The sequence below is a fragment of the Balaenoptera musculus genome, chromosome 4, assembly GCF_009873245.2.
Source record: "Balaenoptera musculus isolate JJ_BM4_2016_0621 chromosome 4, mBalMus1.pri.v3, whole genome shotgun sequence".
Classification (NCBI taxonomy): Eukaryota; Metazoa; Chordata; class Mammalia; order Artiodactyla; family Balaenopteridae; genus Balaenoptera; species Balaenoptera musculus.
This window is the reverse complement of record NC_045788.1, coordinates 141,592,082-141,609,829: the sequence shown is the minus strand read 5'-3', so window position 1 is coordinate 141,609,829 and position 17,748 is coordinate 141,592,082. Positions and strand designations below refer to the sequence as shown.

General features: G+C 50.0%; 1 protein-coding gene across 2 annotated transcripts in view; it reads right to left on the bottom strand.

Moving 5' to 3' along the window:
- UBASH3A (ubiquitin associated and SH3 domain containing A) overlaps window positions 1-17,748 on the bottom strand; it is a 40,284-nt gene that overhangs the window by 2,876 nt on the left and 19,660 nt on the right. Inside the window, exons 8-12 of one of the 2 annotated variants that reach the window (XM_036850687.1) lie at window positions 12,290-12,389; window positions 9,379-9,501; window positions 7,984-8,076; window positions 3,682-3,826; window positions 2,918-3,024 (exon numbers count right to left, since the gene is read on the bottom strand). In XM_036850687.1, the coding sequence (XP_036706582.1) occupies window positions 2,918-3,024; window positions 3,682-3,826; window positions 7,984-8,076; window positions 9,379-9,501; window positions 12,290-12,389 (568 nt within the window). The remainder of the gene's footprint in view (window positions 1-2,917; window positions 3,025-3,681; window positions 3,827-7,983; window positions 8,077-9,378; window positions 9,502-12,289; window positions 12,390-17,748) is intronic. The other variant, XM_036850688.1, reaches the window with a different exon arrangement.

Below are 17,748 nucleotides of genomic sequence, written 5' to 3'. Positions count from 1 at the left end.
GACCCGCGGGTGAGCCAGGGAGGCCCCGCGGCCGGACCCAGCCCACCACCTGAGGACGAAATCAGAACCCGAGCCTCCCTGGAAAGCTGCGAGTCACAGAGCGATCTATTCATTTGCCCCTAACGTGGCTATAGATTCTCCGGTGTGACACCCAGAGCCAAGCCCCCACCTGCTTCTCCTGTGTTATTTCTGAGTAATTTCACACTCATTTCTTTGGCCTCCAAGGTCATGGTGAGGTTGCCGGACATGCAGGTTTGACCCCTGGCTTGTGCTCTCCAGCCGGGCTGCCTGGGCACGGCGGTCTCCTAGACCCTCTGAGCTTCCAAGTCACATGGTGTCAGTGGAGGTGATACTTCAGACCACACGGGAGGGTGAGGACCTAACAGGTAAAGGCTGTGAAGGGCCACGAGTGCCGGGGGATTGGCAGGTGTGAGCTTTTTCCCTCCAGCCCCGCTGGACTTTCCATTGCTCTGTCCACTGATCCACACGCCCCTCGTCTTCCTGGCCTGCTCACACCCTCTGCCTCCTCCTGGCCCAGCCTTTGCCTTCCAAACCCTACTCATTCCACTGCTCAGGTGCTGCATCCTGGGTGCCTCAGCCAATTGCCACAGCCATGGGTGATGGGTCTGCATCCCTGCAGCAGGCAGCGGCCACCTGTGTCACAGGCAGGGGTCAGTAGACCCCAGGGGTGATGAAGCAATGGTCCTGCATCCGCTTCCAGAAGCCCTCAGGACCGTAGCGAGATGCTTGGAAGGAAGGTCATCCGTGGACACTGAATTTCAGCCTGGGTCAGGTGGAGACAGGTGGACCAGGGCGGGGCCTGGGTGCAGGAAAGGCCCTCATTTCATTCTGTCCTCTGATGGCCTGTGGCAATAATTGTGAGCAACGTGAGACTGATAATGAATCAAAGGCCACTAAGGTGTGGTTTCCAAAAGCACCTTCCCCAGGGTGCCCATCAGTCAAAACAGGTCACATAGACCGGTCTCGTGGCCGGGTGTGCATGGGGTGCTGGACACAGCAAGGTTGAGGTCTCAGAGCACGTGCTCCACGGTGCACTGGGGACTCCGGGGGGAGGGCAGGGGCTCAGCTGTCCCCGAGGTCCTGGTCATCAGAGTCTTTGGTCCCCTGAGCTCCTTTGGACGAGGGATGGAAAGAACGATGGTGGGGCAAGTGGGCCGGGTGGTCCCTTATCAACTCCTTCTGAGCTCTTTTTCATGTTATTTAATATTCCTAATATTCCAGATGTTTGCGCCTTTTCCTCCAACAATATTCATACCCTTTGAGGGTAGAACGTGTGTCTTCTTTGCTTAGATTTTTCCCATGATGCTTTATTTGGTACCTGACACATTGCTGATGTTCAATACGCACTTGCTAACTTAAATCTTATAGGATTTGTTTTTCGAGTTTCACTATGGACATTTTGATATATACCCCAAAAGCGGGTCTGATGAATCCCCGTGTTCCCATCAGGGAGCTCCAACGGTTGTTGACATTTTGCCCACCTTGTATCATCTGTCTGCTACCCCACCCCCTTTTCTGTGAAGTATTTTTATTTTATTTTTACTGAAGTATAGTTTATGTACCATATTATACTGTATAAGTTACAATATTATATAAGGTGTACCATACAGTGATTCAAAATTTTTAAAGGTTATACGCCATTTAGTTGCTATAAAATATTGGCTATGTTCCCTATGTTGTACAATAGATCCTTGCAACTTATTTTATACCTAACAGCTTGTACCTCTTAATCCCCGACCCCTATCTTGCCCCTCCCCGTTTCCTCTCCCCACTGGTACTCCTCGTTTGTTTTCAATATCTGTGAGTCTGCCTCTTTTTTGTTATATTCACTAGTTTGTTGTATTTTTTAGATTCCACATATAAGTAAAGTGTTTGTCTTTCTCCGTCTGACTAATTTCACTTGGCATAACGCCCTTCAAGTCCATCCATGTTGCTGCAAATGTCAAAATTTCATTCTTTTTTTATGGCTGAGTAATATTCCATTGTATATATGCACCACATCTTCTTAATCCATTCATCGGTTGATGGACACTTAGTGAAGTATTTTAAAGCATATCCCAAACATCACACAATTTCACAGGATGTACCTCGGTTTGCATCTCCAAAGGAGGACTTTTCATTCTTACACACAACCATGCTATTATCACACCTCACAAAATTAGCATTAATATTTCTTTTTTTTTTTTAAAGATTGATTGATTGGTTGATTGCTATGTTGGGTCTTCGTTTCTGTGCTAGAGCTTTCTCTAGTTGCGGCAAGCGGGGGCCACTCTTCATCGCGTTGCGCGGGCCTCTCACTATCGTGGCCTCTCTTGTTGCGGAGCACAGGCTCCAGACGCACAGGCTCAGTAGTTATGGCTCACAGACCTAGTTGCTCCACGGCATGTGGGATCTTCCCGGACCAGGGCTCGAACCCGTGTCTCCTGCATTAGCAGGCAGATTCTCAACCACTGCGCCACCAGGGAAGCCCTAATATTTCTTAAATACTTCCATATTCAGATTCCAGATTTAAATTCCATGTTCAAATTTCTTTAATGGTCTCGACCATCAACTTAAACAGATGCTTTGTCCGAATTGTCATTTAAACATGACCCAACATTTGGCTGCTTGATTCTTAGATTCTTTTGTTTCCTAGGAAGTGGGCGTGGGTGGTCTGTGTCGACCCTTCTGTCTTGGATCCCATCAGCTCTTGGTTCCGGAATCAGGGGCCCCAGGGCCTGGGTCGGGGGGGGGGGCGTGTGTCTATGCAGAGGCAGCGATGTAGCACTCCAGTGGTAGGGAAATGGGGCAGGGGAGATTGGGGCATCCCTCGGTTCAAAAATCAATCATTTCCATCCCAGAGGTGAGAACCCAACCCCCAGGGCGGCTGGTACCCGAGGACGATGGGGCCACTTACCGTCCTGCGGGCGGGTGCTGACGATCTGTTCCATGCTCACTGCACACCTGTGCAAGTAATCCTCGTAGGGCTCGGCGGGCAGGAGGGAGGGGAGGGGGAAGGCGGGCCTGGAGGAGGGGGAGGGGAGCAGAAGGAGGGCGACGGCTCGCCTCTAGCCAGGGCTCACGGTCAGCCCCGAGCCTCCAGTTCTGTGCTCAAAACCAGCAAAGAGCTGGCGTTGGGCCTCCAGTGAGCCTTCTCCCTGAGCACCCGCACACAGGCTTGTGATGGCGCCGCCAGCCACGGGCAGTGGGAGATGCAGGTTCTCTGGCTGACGAACTCTAGCCAGACTGACTGACCCTCTTCTCAACAGGCCCGACCTGTGGGCTTCACATCCAACCTTGTGCACTCAGTTTAGCCAGAATCGCCCACCCCCATATCTGACCACTCTGGATATCTGAGCAAACTCGACTTCCCCTCCAACCCCAGGAGGCGTCTGATCCCCTGGCCTGCCTGCAGCAAGGATCCTTTTAGGTTCCGTTTAGCAAGAATCACCCTGTTCTCTTAAGAATCTCCCATCACCTCACCCTGCTCCTGGGAGGAAGAATCCCCACTTGGCCTTATATTCGGAGGGGAATCTGATCTTCCTTCCCTTCTGCAAACCCCCCACTGCAGTGGTCCCTCTTGAATAAAGCCTTCCTTATTACCTTTAACCAGTGTCGTGAGTAATTTTTCTTTAACAAGAACGAGAAAACCCCAGCAGCAGACAACGTGAGGCGGCTCACCTATAATCCATGCTGACGTTGAAATCCGCCTCTCTCAGCTCTTCCAGGGTCATGAGGGTCGGGGTGGTTTTGCCAGTCTCCCATTTGGTCCATTCAAAGATTCCGGGCTCCACTCTTATCTTAATTTTCTTCTCCAGTTTGAGCTCTGGATTCAACAGAATACAAGTGTTTATCATCTTCGGTGTCTATTTTGGCTTTCTGTAAATGAGTCTCTTCCTAGGTCTAAATCAAACCTTTGGAAAAAAATCTGACTTTTTTTTTTTTTTTTGCTTGCTGAATATTGTCCTGTGATTAGGCACAGACACACTATTTCTCAGACAAAAGCCACCGGGCAGTTGGAGGGTATGAGAGGAGTGATGACCCTCTGCTCATCAGGAAGGGCCAGAGTCTCTTGGGATCTGGGAGGTGCCACTGGCAGCGACCTCCCTGGTGCTCATCCTGATGACCCGATGCAGCCCCATAGCACGCGGCACCCGGACTCCTCCTTGGGTCAAGAAGGAGCCTGCACCTATGAGGACTTGGCTGGTCCAATGATCTGAGGAAAAGACGAGGGCAATCATGGAGCTTGTTAGCCACACGGAAGCGCCATCCTGGTAAACACTTACCCCAGACTGAGCTGAAGCGAAGGGTGGATGGGAGTCACCTTCTGGAACATTCTATCTCTCACAACTTGCCCTTCCCTAGGATTTTTTTTTTTAACGAGAAAAAACCTCCACTTTCTATTGTAAATTAAAAAAACTGGAAATGGAAGTCATGAATTCAGTAAAATCTAACTGGTGAAGTTGTTTTGGACAAAACTTCATATAATCATATTTGCATCTAAGTATACTTCATCTGTTTTGCCAAAAATAGTACATACGTTTGCTACAGAAAAGCACATTCCATAAACTGACATTTTTTTTTATACCTTCAGTAAGAGACCTGTAAACTAAGGCCACCTCTTTTTGAGTGGGGGAAAAACAAGACCTTAATGTTTTTATTCGAAATGGAGAAAATGACATTAAACGGAAATGCTGGCAATCAAATCCATTCCCAAAATGTATTTCAGGCCCATGAAATGGGTTCCTTTGCAAAGCACATTTAGAAAAGAGAGTTAAGCCTGGTTGATGGGGCTCCTGGGCTCTCCCGCAGCCTGTGAGGAACTCGTGTCCACCGGGAATAGGTGACACGAAGAAAGAGTTTGGAGAGGGATGGATTGGGAGTTTGAGATTAGCAGATGCAAACTATTATATATAGGCTGGATAAACAAAAAGGTCCTACTGTAGAGCGCAGGGAATTACATTCAATATCCTGTGATAAACCATAATGGAAAAAAATATGAAAAAGAGTATATATATGCGTGTAACTGAGTCACTTTGCTGTACAGCAGAAATTAACACAACATTGTAATTCAACTATACTTCAATAAAAAATAAATTGATAAAAGAAAAATAATACTCTACAAAATTAAAAAAAAAAAAAAAAGAGTCTGGAGAGTGTCCCAAATGGCGTTGGGCCCTCTTCCTGTTCTGTGGGTCACACTTTGGGAAATGGTCCATCTGGACATTCACTGACATGGTGGTGAGATAAAGCTTAGCATTCTGGAAAACAGGATGGTCATGTTTGAGGACATATGAAGAAGGCTGAGCATACTGCTTTTCTTGATTAACACAGGATTTATGAATTTATGTTCTTTAAACTGACTTTGTCCTCCTCCTCATCTGCATATAGAGTAAAAGTCAATGAGAGATCATGTTAAAGACATTGACATGATCGTTGTCAGAAAACATTTTGGGGAGCTTTTATTTTAAATGCAAGAGACCCACATAATAGAAGTCAGAGAAATTGGAACAGATATGTTCATAATGAGGAAACATGAATGATAACAAAAAGGGGATAAAGTTACAAAAAATGTTTTTGAAGCTCTCAGTTATATTCGTTTAAGGCCAAAAGAATATTCCTTATCTTTTTTTTTTTTCATATGTTGTGACCATGGCTGGGAGGCTGGGTGGGGAAAGGGAGCCTGAGAGCATCACTAGGAAAGGGCCTGGCGACTTGGAGGAAGTCACCGTCAGAGGTATCCATGTGCTGGCCTGGCTGGACACAGGCAATCTGCAGGTGTCACCCCCGCTCACCTGTGGGCTGCCAGCCTCAGATGGAGATTCAAGTGTTTTTTTAGGTTAGTGGAAAAGTATCAGCCTCTTGGATGGGTTAAAACAAAATAAGCTCAATTAAATGGCGGGTTTAAAGGCGGGTGGGGGGCACAGGAGAATCCGGGGTGAGCCTGTCACCTTTTATCCTGTATTTGTGCGTGTTTCTTGCTTTCTTCACATCTGATTGCTATAGTTGTTGGATTAATTACACATATATTGATCCTAAGCTATCCGGGCATAAAATGACTTCATATCTATTTTGCTTTCTTCTGTCCTATTTGTTAAGAGTTATCAAATGGAAACACTTAGAGCAAACACGGTGGGGTCCTGGGCCCCTCCCGGGTTTGCTTAGCAGCTGACATCGTGCTTTAACCTGCCCTCGGCTCCATGGGTCCAGAGCCCAGAGCTGCAGGGAAGCAAAGCAATGAACATGCAAATCTCAACAGCGGGGGAAACCACGGGCATTTCTCGGTCTCAGGGACCCCAGAAACCGTGCAGGGGAGTCCAGGGTCCCCTGTTACGCTCGGATGAGAAATGACAAACGGAGGGCGTCTGCAGGGCTGACGATGCACAGAGACGGCCTCCGAGTTTTAAATGTGTGGAAAGCGGACAGTGATGAAATGGGTTTCTACCCTCACAACTTAGCGAGTGGATCAAGAAACAGCACGTTAATGAGAAGGTAGGAAAGGACTGGATTGGCCACGAGCCCACACGGGTCCTGTGCAAGGATCAGGTCCATCCCTGGGAGGGATTCCCAGCTGCATGGCAGAATCGGGAAGGCACTTTGTCAGAGCTTCTCTGATCTACGTGGAGGAGATACTGGGGTGGTGCTCGGGCTGGCGGACCCGCCATCATTTCAACAGCTGCTCCCGTGAAGGTCTGCTCGCCGCCCTCTTTCTGACACCGCGCCAGGCACGATGCCGTTATCTGCAAGACGGCTTGTCCAGCAGCAGCCTCTTTGCTCTTTGTCCCCCTCCTCCACTGATGTCCTTCCTCCCTGACCTTGATCTGGTAGGTCATTCCCAGCAGCTGCAACCCTCGCTAAGCTCAGTGCCATCCTCTTCTCTATCTCCAGCCAGCCTTCCTTTCTCTGTAGGCTCCTGTCCCTCGTATCTGATTCCAACCCTCCAGCCACCTCCCGGGATTTCACTCCACGGAGCTGACTCTTTGCTTGGTATCGTTCGCCTCCCCCAGCCCCTAACTCCCTACCTTACACAGCTTAAAATCTCCACTCAATCTCCATGGCCCTCCCCCGTGCACCTTCAGCTCCTCGCACCCTTTCTTGCTTCATCATACTTACTTCTCAAACCCGCCCGGGGTTAGCCCCAGTTCCGCCTGCTCCTCCTGGGGCAACCTGGGGGCAGCCCCAGCACCGTTGATGGGTCTCCGTGTAAAGCCGTGCCCATGATCTCAAGTGGCCTTTGTGCTGCCCAATGGTCACCTTGTACTTCCCCGTCCCTGTCCTGGCCCCTCTCCCCAGTAAGCATGTCACACATTCAGTGCTGCCCTTTCTCATGCTCACCTGGTCACCTGACTTCCTGTGTCTCTGAGAAAGCAGAGGCAAGCCCCCTCCTCCACACGTGCCCACCTGCTGCACCTGTGTCCACACACTCTGCCCTCAGTCCCATCACTATGGAGGACCGGCCGTGCGTGCATGGTGACCTAGGTCTTGTGTCCCCTTCCCCACACTGGGAGAGGCGGAACCAGGACCTCCAGGGCAGGCTGCCCATCTCTGGCAGGAACTTGCTTCTTCCTGTAGGTGGACGCTCGCTCAGAAGGGTCTGCCACTGGCTTCCCATCACACAGCAGCTTTTGATGGTGCTGAACAGCTCCCAGGAGCCGATTCCCTTGCCCAGGGAGTCCTGCATTTTGGACTTAAGAAGGGACCACAGCAGTTCTCAGCTCTCTGGGAACACCCTCACCCCCAGCTTTTTAAAAAACACATGGCAGAAGCAGGCCAAAGGCGAATTACAATCCTGACCTTCCAGAAATGCTAACTGGCTCAGTGCCTCCTAACAGTTCTCGAGGGCTGGTTCACAACTGTCTTGTGACTTTGTGTGGCCATTCATGGCCACCCACCCCAGTCTCACCTCTGCTCACTATCTTCTCCCCCCGGAGAAGAGTCATGAGGTCAAGGCCACATGAGAAGCTAGCTGCAGTTCTCACTGACCTTCCAGGATGTGTTTGGCTGTCTGCACACAGCGGAGGGCTGGGGAGGTGAAGACGGAGATGATCCTGATGCCACTGCCCAGCAGAGCTTCCCCTGGAAGACAGCAGGTGGAGAAGTGCCCTCTTCATAACTGTAGCTGCCCATGGTGGCAACTCCAACAGGTGGCTTACTACCCGTGGCAGGCAGGGTCTTAAGTGGCCCCAAGAATCCCCACCACCACCCCGTATACACACCCTGTATAATCCCCTGGTGTGTGGGTGGAAGCTGTGAACACGGTGAGCTAGCTCCCCTATGACCAGGTTATGTTATAAGGCAGAAGGGAGATTATTGCAGGTGGGCCAGACCCATTCAGGTGAGCCCATTAAAAGCAGAGATTTCTCCAGCCAGTCACGGAAAAGAAGTCAGATAACATATACACACTACTATGTATAAAATAGACAACCAACAAGGTCCTTCTGCAGAGCACAGGGAACTAGACTCAATATTTTGTAATAACCTATAAGGGAAAAGAATCTGATAAAGAACATCTATCTATCTATCTATCTAAAACTGAACCACTTTGCTGTATACCTGAAACTTATTTGATACTGTAAATCAACTATACTTTAATAAAAATTTTTTTAAAAACCAAAGGTAGAGGGATTTGACATGCAATAAATTCTCTACTGTTGGCTTCCAAGATGGAGGGGGCCATGTTGCAAGGAATGTGGGTGGGCTCTAGGAATCCAGCAGGCCCTGTGCTGGCACCAGGCAAGGAAGTGAGGACTTCAGTCCTACAACCACAAGGAACTGAATTCTCCCACCAGCCCGATGAATGTGGAACTGCTTCCAGGAGGCTCCAGGTGGGAAGTCAGCCCAGCCAGCAGCTTGAAATCAGAGTTGAGACCCTGAACAGAGAACCCAGCCATGCTGTGTTTGTGTTTCTGACCCACAGAACTGTGAGCTATCAAGTGGGTGCTGTTTCAAGTTCATGGTCACCTGCAGTAATGGAAACTCAAGCCCCCTGAGGCTCATGGAAGGACAAGCCTGTAAATCACATTTCTTCTTGCAAAATTAGAGGACCTGGTCTTTGGGAAAGAAGAAGATCTCTTCAGTAGAAAATCTGCATGGTACCAACACCAGTGAGGTTTCTGTGGATGTTGTGATGGGCTGATTTCTGTTCCCTAAATTCATATGTTGGAGTCCTAACCCCATGCCTCACAGTGTGACCTTCTTTGAATGTAGGGTCTTTATAGAGGTGATCAAGTTAAGACGAGCAATTTATGAGGACTGGTGCCCTTATATAAAGGGGAGATCTGGCCTCAAAGGGCACGTAGCAAGGGCTCAATACACGTGAGTGATAATCACTGCTACAACTATTGTTACTATTCCTACTAGAATGATCCTCAAACATACCTGCCATTCTGGACTGGAAAATTCCACAGGACGATAAAGGTGGATCGTTTTCAAAGTCTTTGATACCGCGGCTCCGTCTGGGCAGACTGCGAGGGAAGTTCAGGTCTGGCCGGTAGTATTTCCCTAAAGCATAAATAAGCACCAGATGCTCAGTTCCACTGAGTTAGTGCATATTTGTCCCACTAAACTCTTAAGATCAAGACCCACATTTGAAGCACGGTAATTATTTACATTGTGGTCAACTGTGTTTTTTCTTGAGCATGCTCTGTGATGTGGATTCAATTCCAGGAGGAAGTCCTACTCTCACCACCCATTCCCTCAAACACAGAAAACGTATGTTTCAGCCATAGGAACCATGAGACCTTCTTTGTCCTCTCAAAACCCCCCCGAAGAGTCATTCATACAATTTTCCTGATTAAGAACCAAGACTGATTTAGCTTAACTTGATAAGAGTCTCAAATTGGTATTAATTAATTAGATGAAACTCAACCCATCCCCATAGCTTGAAGATGTCCCATTGCCTACGGGACAGAATACAGATGGCGGGAGAGGGTCCTGCATTGTGTATTATTAGTCAGCTGCTTGAGGCAGGACTGGACATCAGGGGGCTCCACTGGGACTCCCCACCACCACCACCCATTCAGAGGCTCAGAGCACCTTGGTTCACTTTGAGTTTGACCTTGGGCTCGAAGATTGGACGATCTGGTGCAAATCCTGGCACCACCAGTTACTAGTTGTGTGTGTAGAGGCAACTGACTAATCTCCCTTATCAATAAAAATCGGGAAACAACAGAGTTGTCTGGACGAATCAGCAAGATAATGCTTGGAGCCCAGAGCCTGGCTCAGAGGTAGTGGCCAATAGGGGCAGGTTTGATCTCATCCTCAGATTATCCATTTATCCCTGCAGATAAATGGATAATCACGCCACGCCACACCAAGCCCTCTCATCCTCCCAAGCGGCCCCCAAACCTCCTGGCTACAACAGATTCTAGCAGCCAAACTGCCTCTCCTGAGACCTGCCATACGTCACATGGCTGGCCTGTCACTTGCACCTGAACATGCCACCCCAGCCTCCCAGCAGTTCACCAAGGGGAGGCAGGCAGCGGCTATTTGCATGCCTTGCGTTTTTAGGTTCCATGCAAGATATTTCTGGAAGCTACCTCCCTGGAATTTCCACTGGCAGAGACTTTGTTTGAACCGTAAGCTTTACAGACCTTTATTAAATGCCAAAGTGTTAGGTGTGTCCGCAGGGAAAGCTGGTATTTGTTTTTCATTCAAAGCGAAGGTCCGTCACTTGTGTCATATTCTCAAGGACATCTGTCATCCCCAAATGTGAAACTACTCCACTGAGGTCTTTTGCCCTCATTGATGTTTTATCTGTGATCACTTTGTGAGGCAGAGGGCAGAGCTCAGAAGAAGCCGAGGACCTGGGGGGTGGTTGGGTTCTGACGGGAGGACAGTCTGAGCGAATAGGGGTGCCCTGGGCCAGCGCCGCTGGGAAGTGAGGGGCCATAGAGGATGTGGGTCCTTCGTGCAGAAGTGAGCAGAAACCAGGAGGGACGCCGGAATGCAAGGGGAGGCCAGCAGTGTCCCCAAATACCTGTCATTGTAATTGATCAAACACTGCAACTTGAAGAATTCAGACCAAGTAGACTATCACAACGCACTTTACCAGGGCTTCCTTACCTGGTAAAAAGATCCATCAGCAGTTTCCTCTAAGCTGGGAATTTCCAGTGCCTTTAAAATATTTTCCCTTATAGGTGACTTGATCTTTTGTGTAGATGACCAAATATTTTCCCTCTTTTTATGAAGTCCAGTCACTCTTTTTGATGTTGGTTGTTTGGTCTGGTTCTCACACCACCACCACCATCATATACATACTGACATGTGTGCCATTTCAGTCTGTAGTTTCAGTAATTGTTTTACTGCAAGAAGTGTCTTATAATTCTTTGAACGTCAATGCATCTTCAGAGCCACCTATTTCTTCCTTGAGCCTTTGTGCCTCTACTTGGTCTTGTTTTGTAGAGACAAGCGTAGCATTAGTTCTATGGGTTCTTGGAGATAGGTGTAGTCATGACGTCATTTGCTCAGGAATTTTCTTGTGCATTCAGGTCATCTGCCAATGCGTCCCCTATTCCCTTCCCCCTTTCTTGGCCTGTTGGGCTCCTGGAGGGATCCCCAAGGGCTCAGCAAGTCCAGCCACTGTGAATGGATTTTATCACTAGGTTCATTCAATACTTTCATTTATATAATTATCCATGGCTTAGAAATAGTGGCACTCTGGGCTTTCCATTAGGGCATGTGTGTGATACAATTGTGGATCAGTACAGAGACTGTGGGTATTTTGTATCTACAAGCCCTGTTCTCAGTTCTTGGCATCCAGAGGGGTGAAGTTGGGGTAAGCACCCAACACGTTAAAAAATATGCCCTTCAGTTGAGTATAGCACGGCCAAACGTTGTAGGGAAGCGACCACCGCAGGGAAGATGACCTCAGAAAGATGCAGCTGTGAGATTGCAAGTTGGGGTATGTGTGAGGGTCAGTGACTGTGGCCAGAGTGACTTGCTCTCAAGGCAGTGCCTCACCCACTAACCAAGTGCCATGTGTGTGCTGCCAGGACACACAGGGCTGTCCATGTGTCACTCCAGCAGACTTGCTTACTATTGAAAACCATTCCTCCATCTTCCCCAAAGCGTTTGAGGTAAGATACTTACAGATGCATACACGCTCACATGCACACATGTAATGCCTGTGGAGAGAGATGGAGCGTGTGTCCATCCCACATAAACAGTCTATGCATGGTCATTCTGAAGAATGGTGCCCCAGGGGCTCTGGCTAAGAAAACCGAGACATGATCTCATCTGTTAGCTCCGTCTAATTCCTGCATCTGGATTCTGCCAGGACTGTACCTACCGTCGGAAGTGGAACATTGCTGCAGCCAGGACTTCCCGAAGATTTGGTCCACTCTCTCCCCATGGCGCACCACCAGGACGCTTTTCCTCATTATGGTGGCCTGGAATGGTGGAAAGAAAGGCACGTGAGAGTTAACACCCACCTTATGAGACTTGTTCCAGCAGCTTCTCCCCCTCATCCAGTGGTGGCCTGGACACCACGTCTCTTCCTTCCTTGCTCAGTAGTTACAGCCCGTTTTACCAGGACCATTATGATGAGAAGGGGCTAGGAATTGCAGGTGATCTCTGTAATTTCTTGCAACTTTTAATTTTCTGGGCACTATAGCACACATAGGAAATGAAAAGAAAGTGGAACGAATGACCCACATCATGGCACATCAACTGTCTACTTTCTGTCTCTTCCAAGTCCTTATCCCTTGTCTTGGTCCCTTCAGGCTGCTGTAATAAAATACCCTGGGTGGCTTATAAACAACAGAAATTTGTGTCTCACGCTTCCAGGGGCTGGAAGTCTCAGGGTGCCAGAGATCAGGCACCAGCACAGTTAGGTGAGGGCCCTCTTTTGGGCTAACATCTCACTGTGTCCTCACACGGTGGAGGGTAAGGGAGCTCTCTGGGGTCTTTTCCATAAGGTCACTAACCCCTTTCATGAGAGCTCCACCCACATGACCTAAGCCCCACCTCCAAACACCATCACATTGATCAACAAGATTTCAACATAGGAATTTGTTGGGGAACACAAATATTCACCCCTTCATAGTGACTTCTTAGGAAATGATCTGAATCTATCTAAATATAATAATATATACATTTATTACTTTATAATATGATATATAATTGTAATTCAATTATATAATATAATTATAATCTTTATAATATACTATATTATAATATAATATCTATCATAATGTACTATATTATAATATACTATTATAATATTATAGATTATATAATATCTATTATATATAATAGATATATATAATAGATGTATGTATATACTATGTAGATATGTACAAATCTTCCTCAACGTAGGATGGGGTTACATCCCAATAAACCCATCATAAATTGAAAATATCTTAAGTAAAAAATGCATTTAATATCATTTGATATCTGCCCAATATCAGAGAGAGGATTGGACCACATGTCACTTGTCTGGGAAAATTCAAAATTCAAGTATTCAAAATTCTACTGAATGCATATTGCTTTTGCACCATCGTAAAGTCAAACAACTGTAAGTCGAACCATTGTAAGTTGGGGACCATCTGTGTGTGTGTATCTGTATCTATATCTATATCTATATATCTATATCTATAAAATCTATCTATTATCTACTGTCTATCTATCATCTATCTATCTATCTATCTATCTATCTATCTATCTATCTATCTATCTATCTATCTATCTATCTATCTAATCTATCTATCATTTAACCATCCGTCCATCCATCCTAGTCTCCTCTGTTGCTGGCACTCGTTTTCCTCCGAGGGGGCCTCCGGGACCACCCCAGTGTTGGCGTGTTAAATGTGGTTCTCTGCTTAAATGTGAATCACCCTGTTCTCCAGGCTGCCAGGGCGTGTGTTCAGCTCTGGGCACCCAGGGGAGAAGCCCCGCATCTATCCCTTCTTTCTCCTTTCTTGCTGGCCCTTCTTTCCCGTAGCTGGTGTTTTTCTGTTTGGCTGAGTGCTAGGGGAAAACAGCACTTTAGTTTACTTTATTTTGGGGAGAGAAAGGCGTCGACAGGAGGTTATCAGGGTCCAGCCGTGGAAACAGCAGAGCTCTCTAGAGCTCTCCCCCTTTGCTTTGGGCAGGGGCTCAGACGGCCTTTGGGCCTCACAACTGCAGGGCTGACGTCCACCTTTGCTCTTGGGGAGGTCAGTGCTTCGGGGAATTAACCCAAGGGCTGCATTCCAGGCCGTGGTGTGGGGTGTCTTTGAGGAGGGGGCTCCTATGTGCGGGGTGGCTGGGGGTTTCCTCAGGGGAGCTGGGGCTGGCCCTTCTCCTCGCTGTGCTGTGTCGGAGGGAGAGGCTGACCTCGAGAGGAAGCCTGAGCACATTTTCTGCATAAAAGGATGGAGAGAATGAGGGAGAGCCGAGATGGCCAGAGAGGTGAGAGTGACCTGTAGAGGCTGAGGGTGGAGCCGACGTGGAGTCACCAGGACAGCTGTGTGGGGCACAGGCCTCCCCCGGGAGCCCCAGAGATGACAGAGAACCTCTCGAGGGAGGCGCTGAGGCTGGGCCGGGACCCTGAAGGAGCTCGCGTCCCAGCCCCAGGGGCAGGGGCGGTGTTGCCCAGCGCCAGGCCCAGACCGTTCGGGGGACTCGACTCTGGAGCAGCATGGGAAATTCCACATCAACACAGGCCCGCTGCCTCTGGGGACTCGTGCCGTCAGGGTCTGGGGGCACGCGTGCCAGATGCTGGGACACAAGGTGTCGTCCAAAGATGCCCCACTTAGGGGGCCTCGGATCTCACTGGGGCCTCTGGACCAACATGGAAAGATGAGTCACAGATGGCAGAGGACGAGGGGCAGAGCTGACAGTGCCTGCCGCAGGAGGTGGGCTGGGGGGACTCCAGGGAAGACATGGGACTTGGTCATGCCTGGAGCCAAGGTCACCAGGGATGGACGGGCTAAGATCACTGGGGATGGTCAGGCCAAGGTCATCAGGGACGGTCAGAAGGGGGAGGGCATCTGGACAGGAGACAGCTCCAGCCAGAGGTCTGCTTTGCCCTGACCACTCCTTTTCCTGAGGTGGACCCTTTCTCTCCCTCCCCATCTTTGGCCTCACATCCCTCTGAAGGTGGGCTTCTGGGTGAAAATGAGAGAGCTGATATTTTGGTATCTGCTATTTTTTTCTTTTGGCTGCTCTGCGCAGCTTGTGGGATCTTAGTTCCCCGACCAGAGATCGAACTCTTGTCCCCCTGCATTGGAAGTGTGGAGTCTTAACCACTGGACCGCCAGGGAAGTCCCTGTATCTTTGCTATTGAGTAGGGTGAGGAAGAGGTGACAAGATGTGGCCCTCCTCAGTGTGAACTGCCATCACCAGACCCAGAATCACACTCTGGTTTCCCCCAAATCCTGGAGAGGAGAATGTAGGTATTTTTCACAGGTAAACACCCTGAGAGACACAGCATTCATTTGAAACGTAGCCAGTGCTGTTGACCACACCCTTGGGACTGATTCTGCCGACAGGGGTGGGGCCTCAAGGGTCTGCACCTCTGGCTGCTCCCCCAGCACTTCTTCAAGTTCATCAAGAAGGACGAAGGGGCCCCAGTGGAATCCCCGCATGTTGGAAAGTGGTTGGGAATTGCTGAGGAGGGCAAACACCAGAAAGTAGGGTCTCGGGCAAACTGCACCTGCCTCACAAGCGCTCTTGGGTCCGGCACCATGGGCAGCCCCAGCCAGACCCTCCCAACCCCTCGTGGGGCCCACCCACCCCCGGGGGATGCAGAATCTCCAGCCGCTTGACGCACAGGGCTCTTCTCATTGGACCTGACTACGTTCTGATTGGCGCATGAAATGTGTTTGTGAGCCGATGGGACGGTCAAGGTCTCCATATGTAGCTTCTCAGGGCCTTGGGGCCGAGTCTTCAAAATGGGCACATGGTCAAGGTGAAGTGAATACTGTGGTGGAGGGCGCTGATATTTGGTTCAGGATGTAAACACCGACCTCCGGCAGCTCCAAGGGGAAGGTCGTCTTGCTGTCTTACTTTTTTTTTTTTAATTGTGTATTTGGTTGCACTGGGTCTTAGTTGCAGCAGGTGGGCTTCTTAGTTGCGGCACGTGGGCTCCTTAGTTGTGGCATGCATGTGGGATCTAGTTCCCTGACCGAGGATCGAACCCGTGCCCCCTGCATTTGGAGCACGGAGTCCCAGCCACTGTGCCACCAGGGAAGTCCCGTTGCTGTCTTACATATTGAAGTATGGCTGTGGGATTGCCCGCACTGACACCAGGACCCCTTTTCTATTCCATTCCCCCTGCCGAGGACAGATCTTCCCAGTAGGTCACAGGACACACACGTGTTCCCAACCTGGATCTGCTCACTGATGGTCTCAAAGCACCATCACTGCCTTGGGCTGAGGTTTTGGATCGGGGGCATTTTCTTCCCTGGAAGAGCACAGAGGGGTTGAACTATGAAATCAGGAATATTTGCATCAGGAATATTATGATAAAGTGAAAGGTCCGCGGGGAATGGAATGGACCAACCGCTGGGTCCACACAATGGCAGGGCTGCATCAGATCTTTTGACAGAAGGTGCTGGATGCCTTTCCTGGGACTGCTGAAACAAAGCGCCGACTGCGGGGGGTGAAAACAAACGAAGCTTATTCTCTTCCAGTTCTGAAGGTTGGAAGTCCAAAATCAAGGTGTCGCAGGGCCAGGCCCCCTCAGAGGCTCTAGGGGAGGGTCCCTCCTGCCTCTTCCAGCTCCCGGTGGCCCCAGCATCCTTGACGTGTGGCCATGTGGCTCCAGTTTCTGCCCCGAGGTCACATGGCTTCTCTCTGTGTGCCTTGCCTCCTCGTCTGTGAGCATCACATCCCCTGTTTCCTGTGATTAGGTTTAGGGCCTGCAGGATAATCCAGGATAATCTCCCCATCAAGACCCTTATCTCAGTCCCACATGCAAAGACCATTTTCCTCGCAAGAGGTGGCAGGAATTGGGACCTTACCTCTTTGGAGCTGTTCTTCAGCCCACTATGCGACCATAGCAAAACTACGGCCAGTTTTCCTTTCTCACTACCTGGATGGAGTGACCTCAGGCCAGGGGAGGGTTCTGTTATCGGGGACGGGTGTCAGGTTCTCCTCCATTTCAAGCACCAGCGTTCAGACAGAGGCCGAGCTGGGCTGAGCCTTGCAAGTCAGCTCCTCCCCTCGTTCAATCTGGAAAGGGGGGCTCAGCCTCACGGAGCCCATGGCCCCAGTCCAGGCCGGCTCCCCTCATTCCCAGAGAGTCTGGGGCGGGGACCCCATTTTCGTCGGTCTGAGGCTGGCAGGCCTCTGGCTCCCAGTCCGAAGCTCCTCCACCCGGGCTGTTCACCCCCGAAGGCCCAGCTAAAGAGGTCACCCCTTGTCCTCCCAGGCTCCCAGTGTCCCCTGCCCTGGGCTCAGCTCTTGTCTGAACTGGAGGCAAGCTCTGGGGGCCGGTGGGCTCTTGGGGAAGGAGCCATCCGGCCGACGGCAGAGTTAGGGTAAGAGTGTGGCCTCCCAGGAGGGCTGGGTCCCTGCCCCTTTCCTGCCCCGTGACCTAGTGCCATGATGACACGGGCCAGGCTCACAGTGTGTGCGTGTGCGCGGGGCTCACCCTCTGCCCGGGGTGGACGGAGCTGGGGGACCTGGGAGCAGAGAGATGGGCCCCTTGCTGGCCCACCCGGGTCTGAGCTCAGGGCAGCAGCGTCTGAGTGAAAGCTGCCCCGGAGGAGTCGAGTCTACCCGGAGTCGGCACAGAGTGGGGCTGAGAGCGGCTCATTTGAC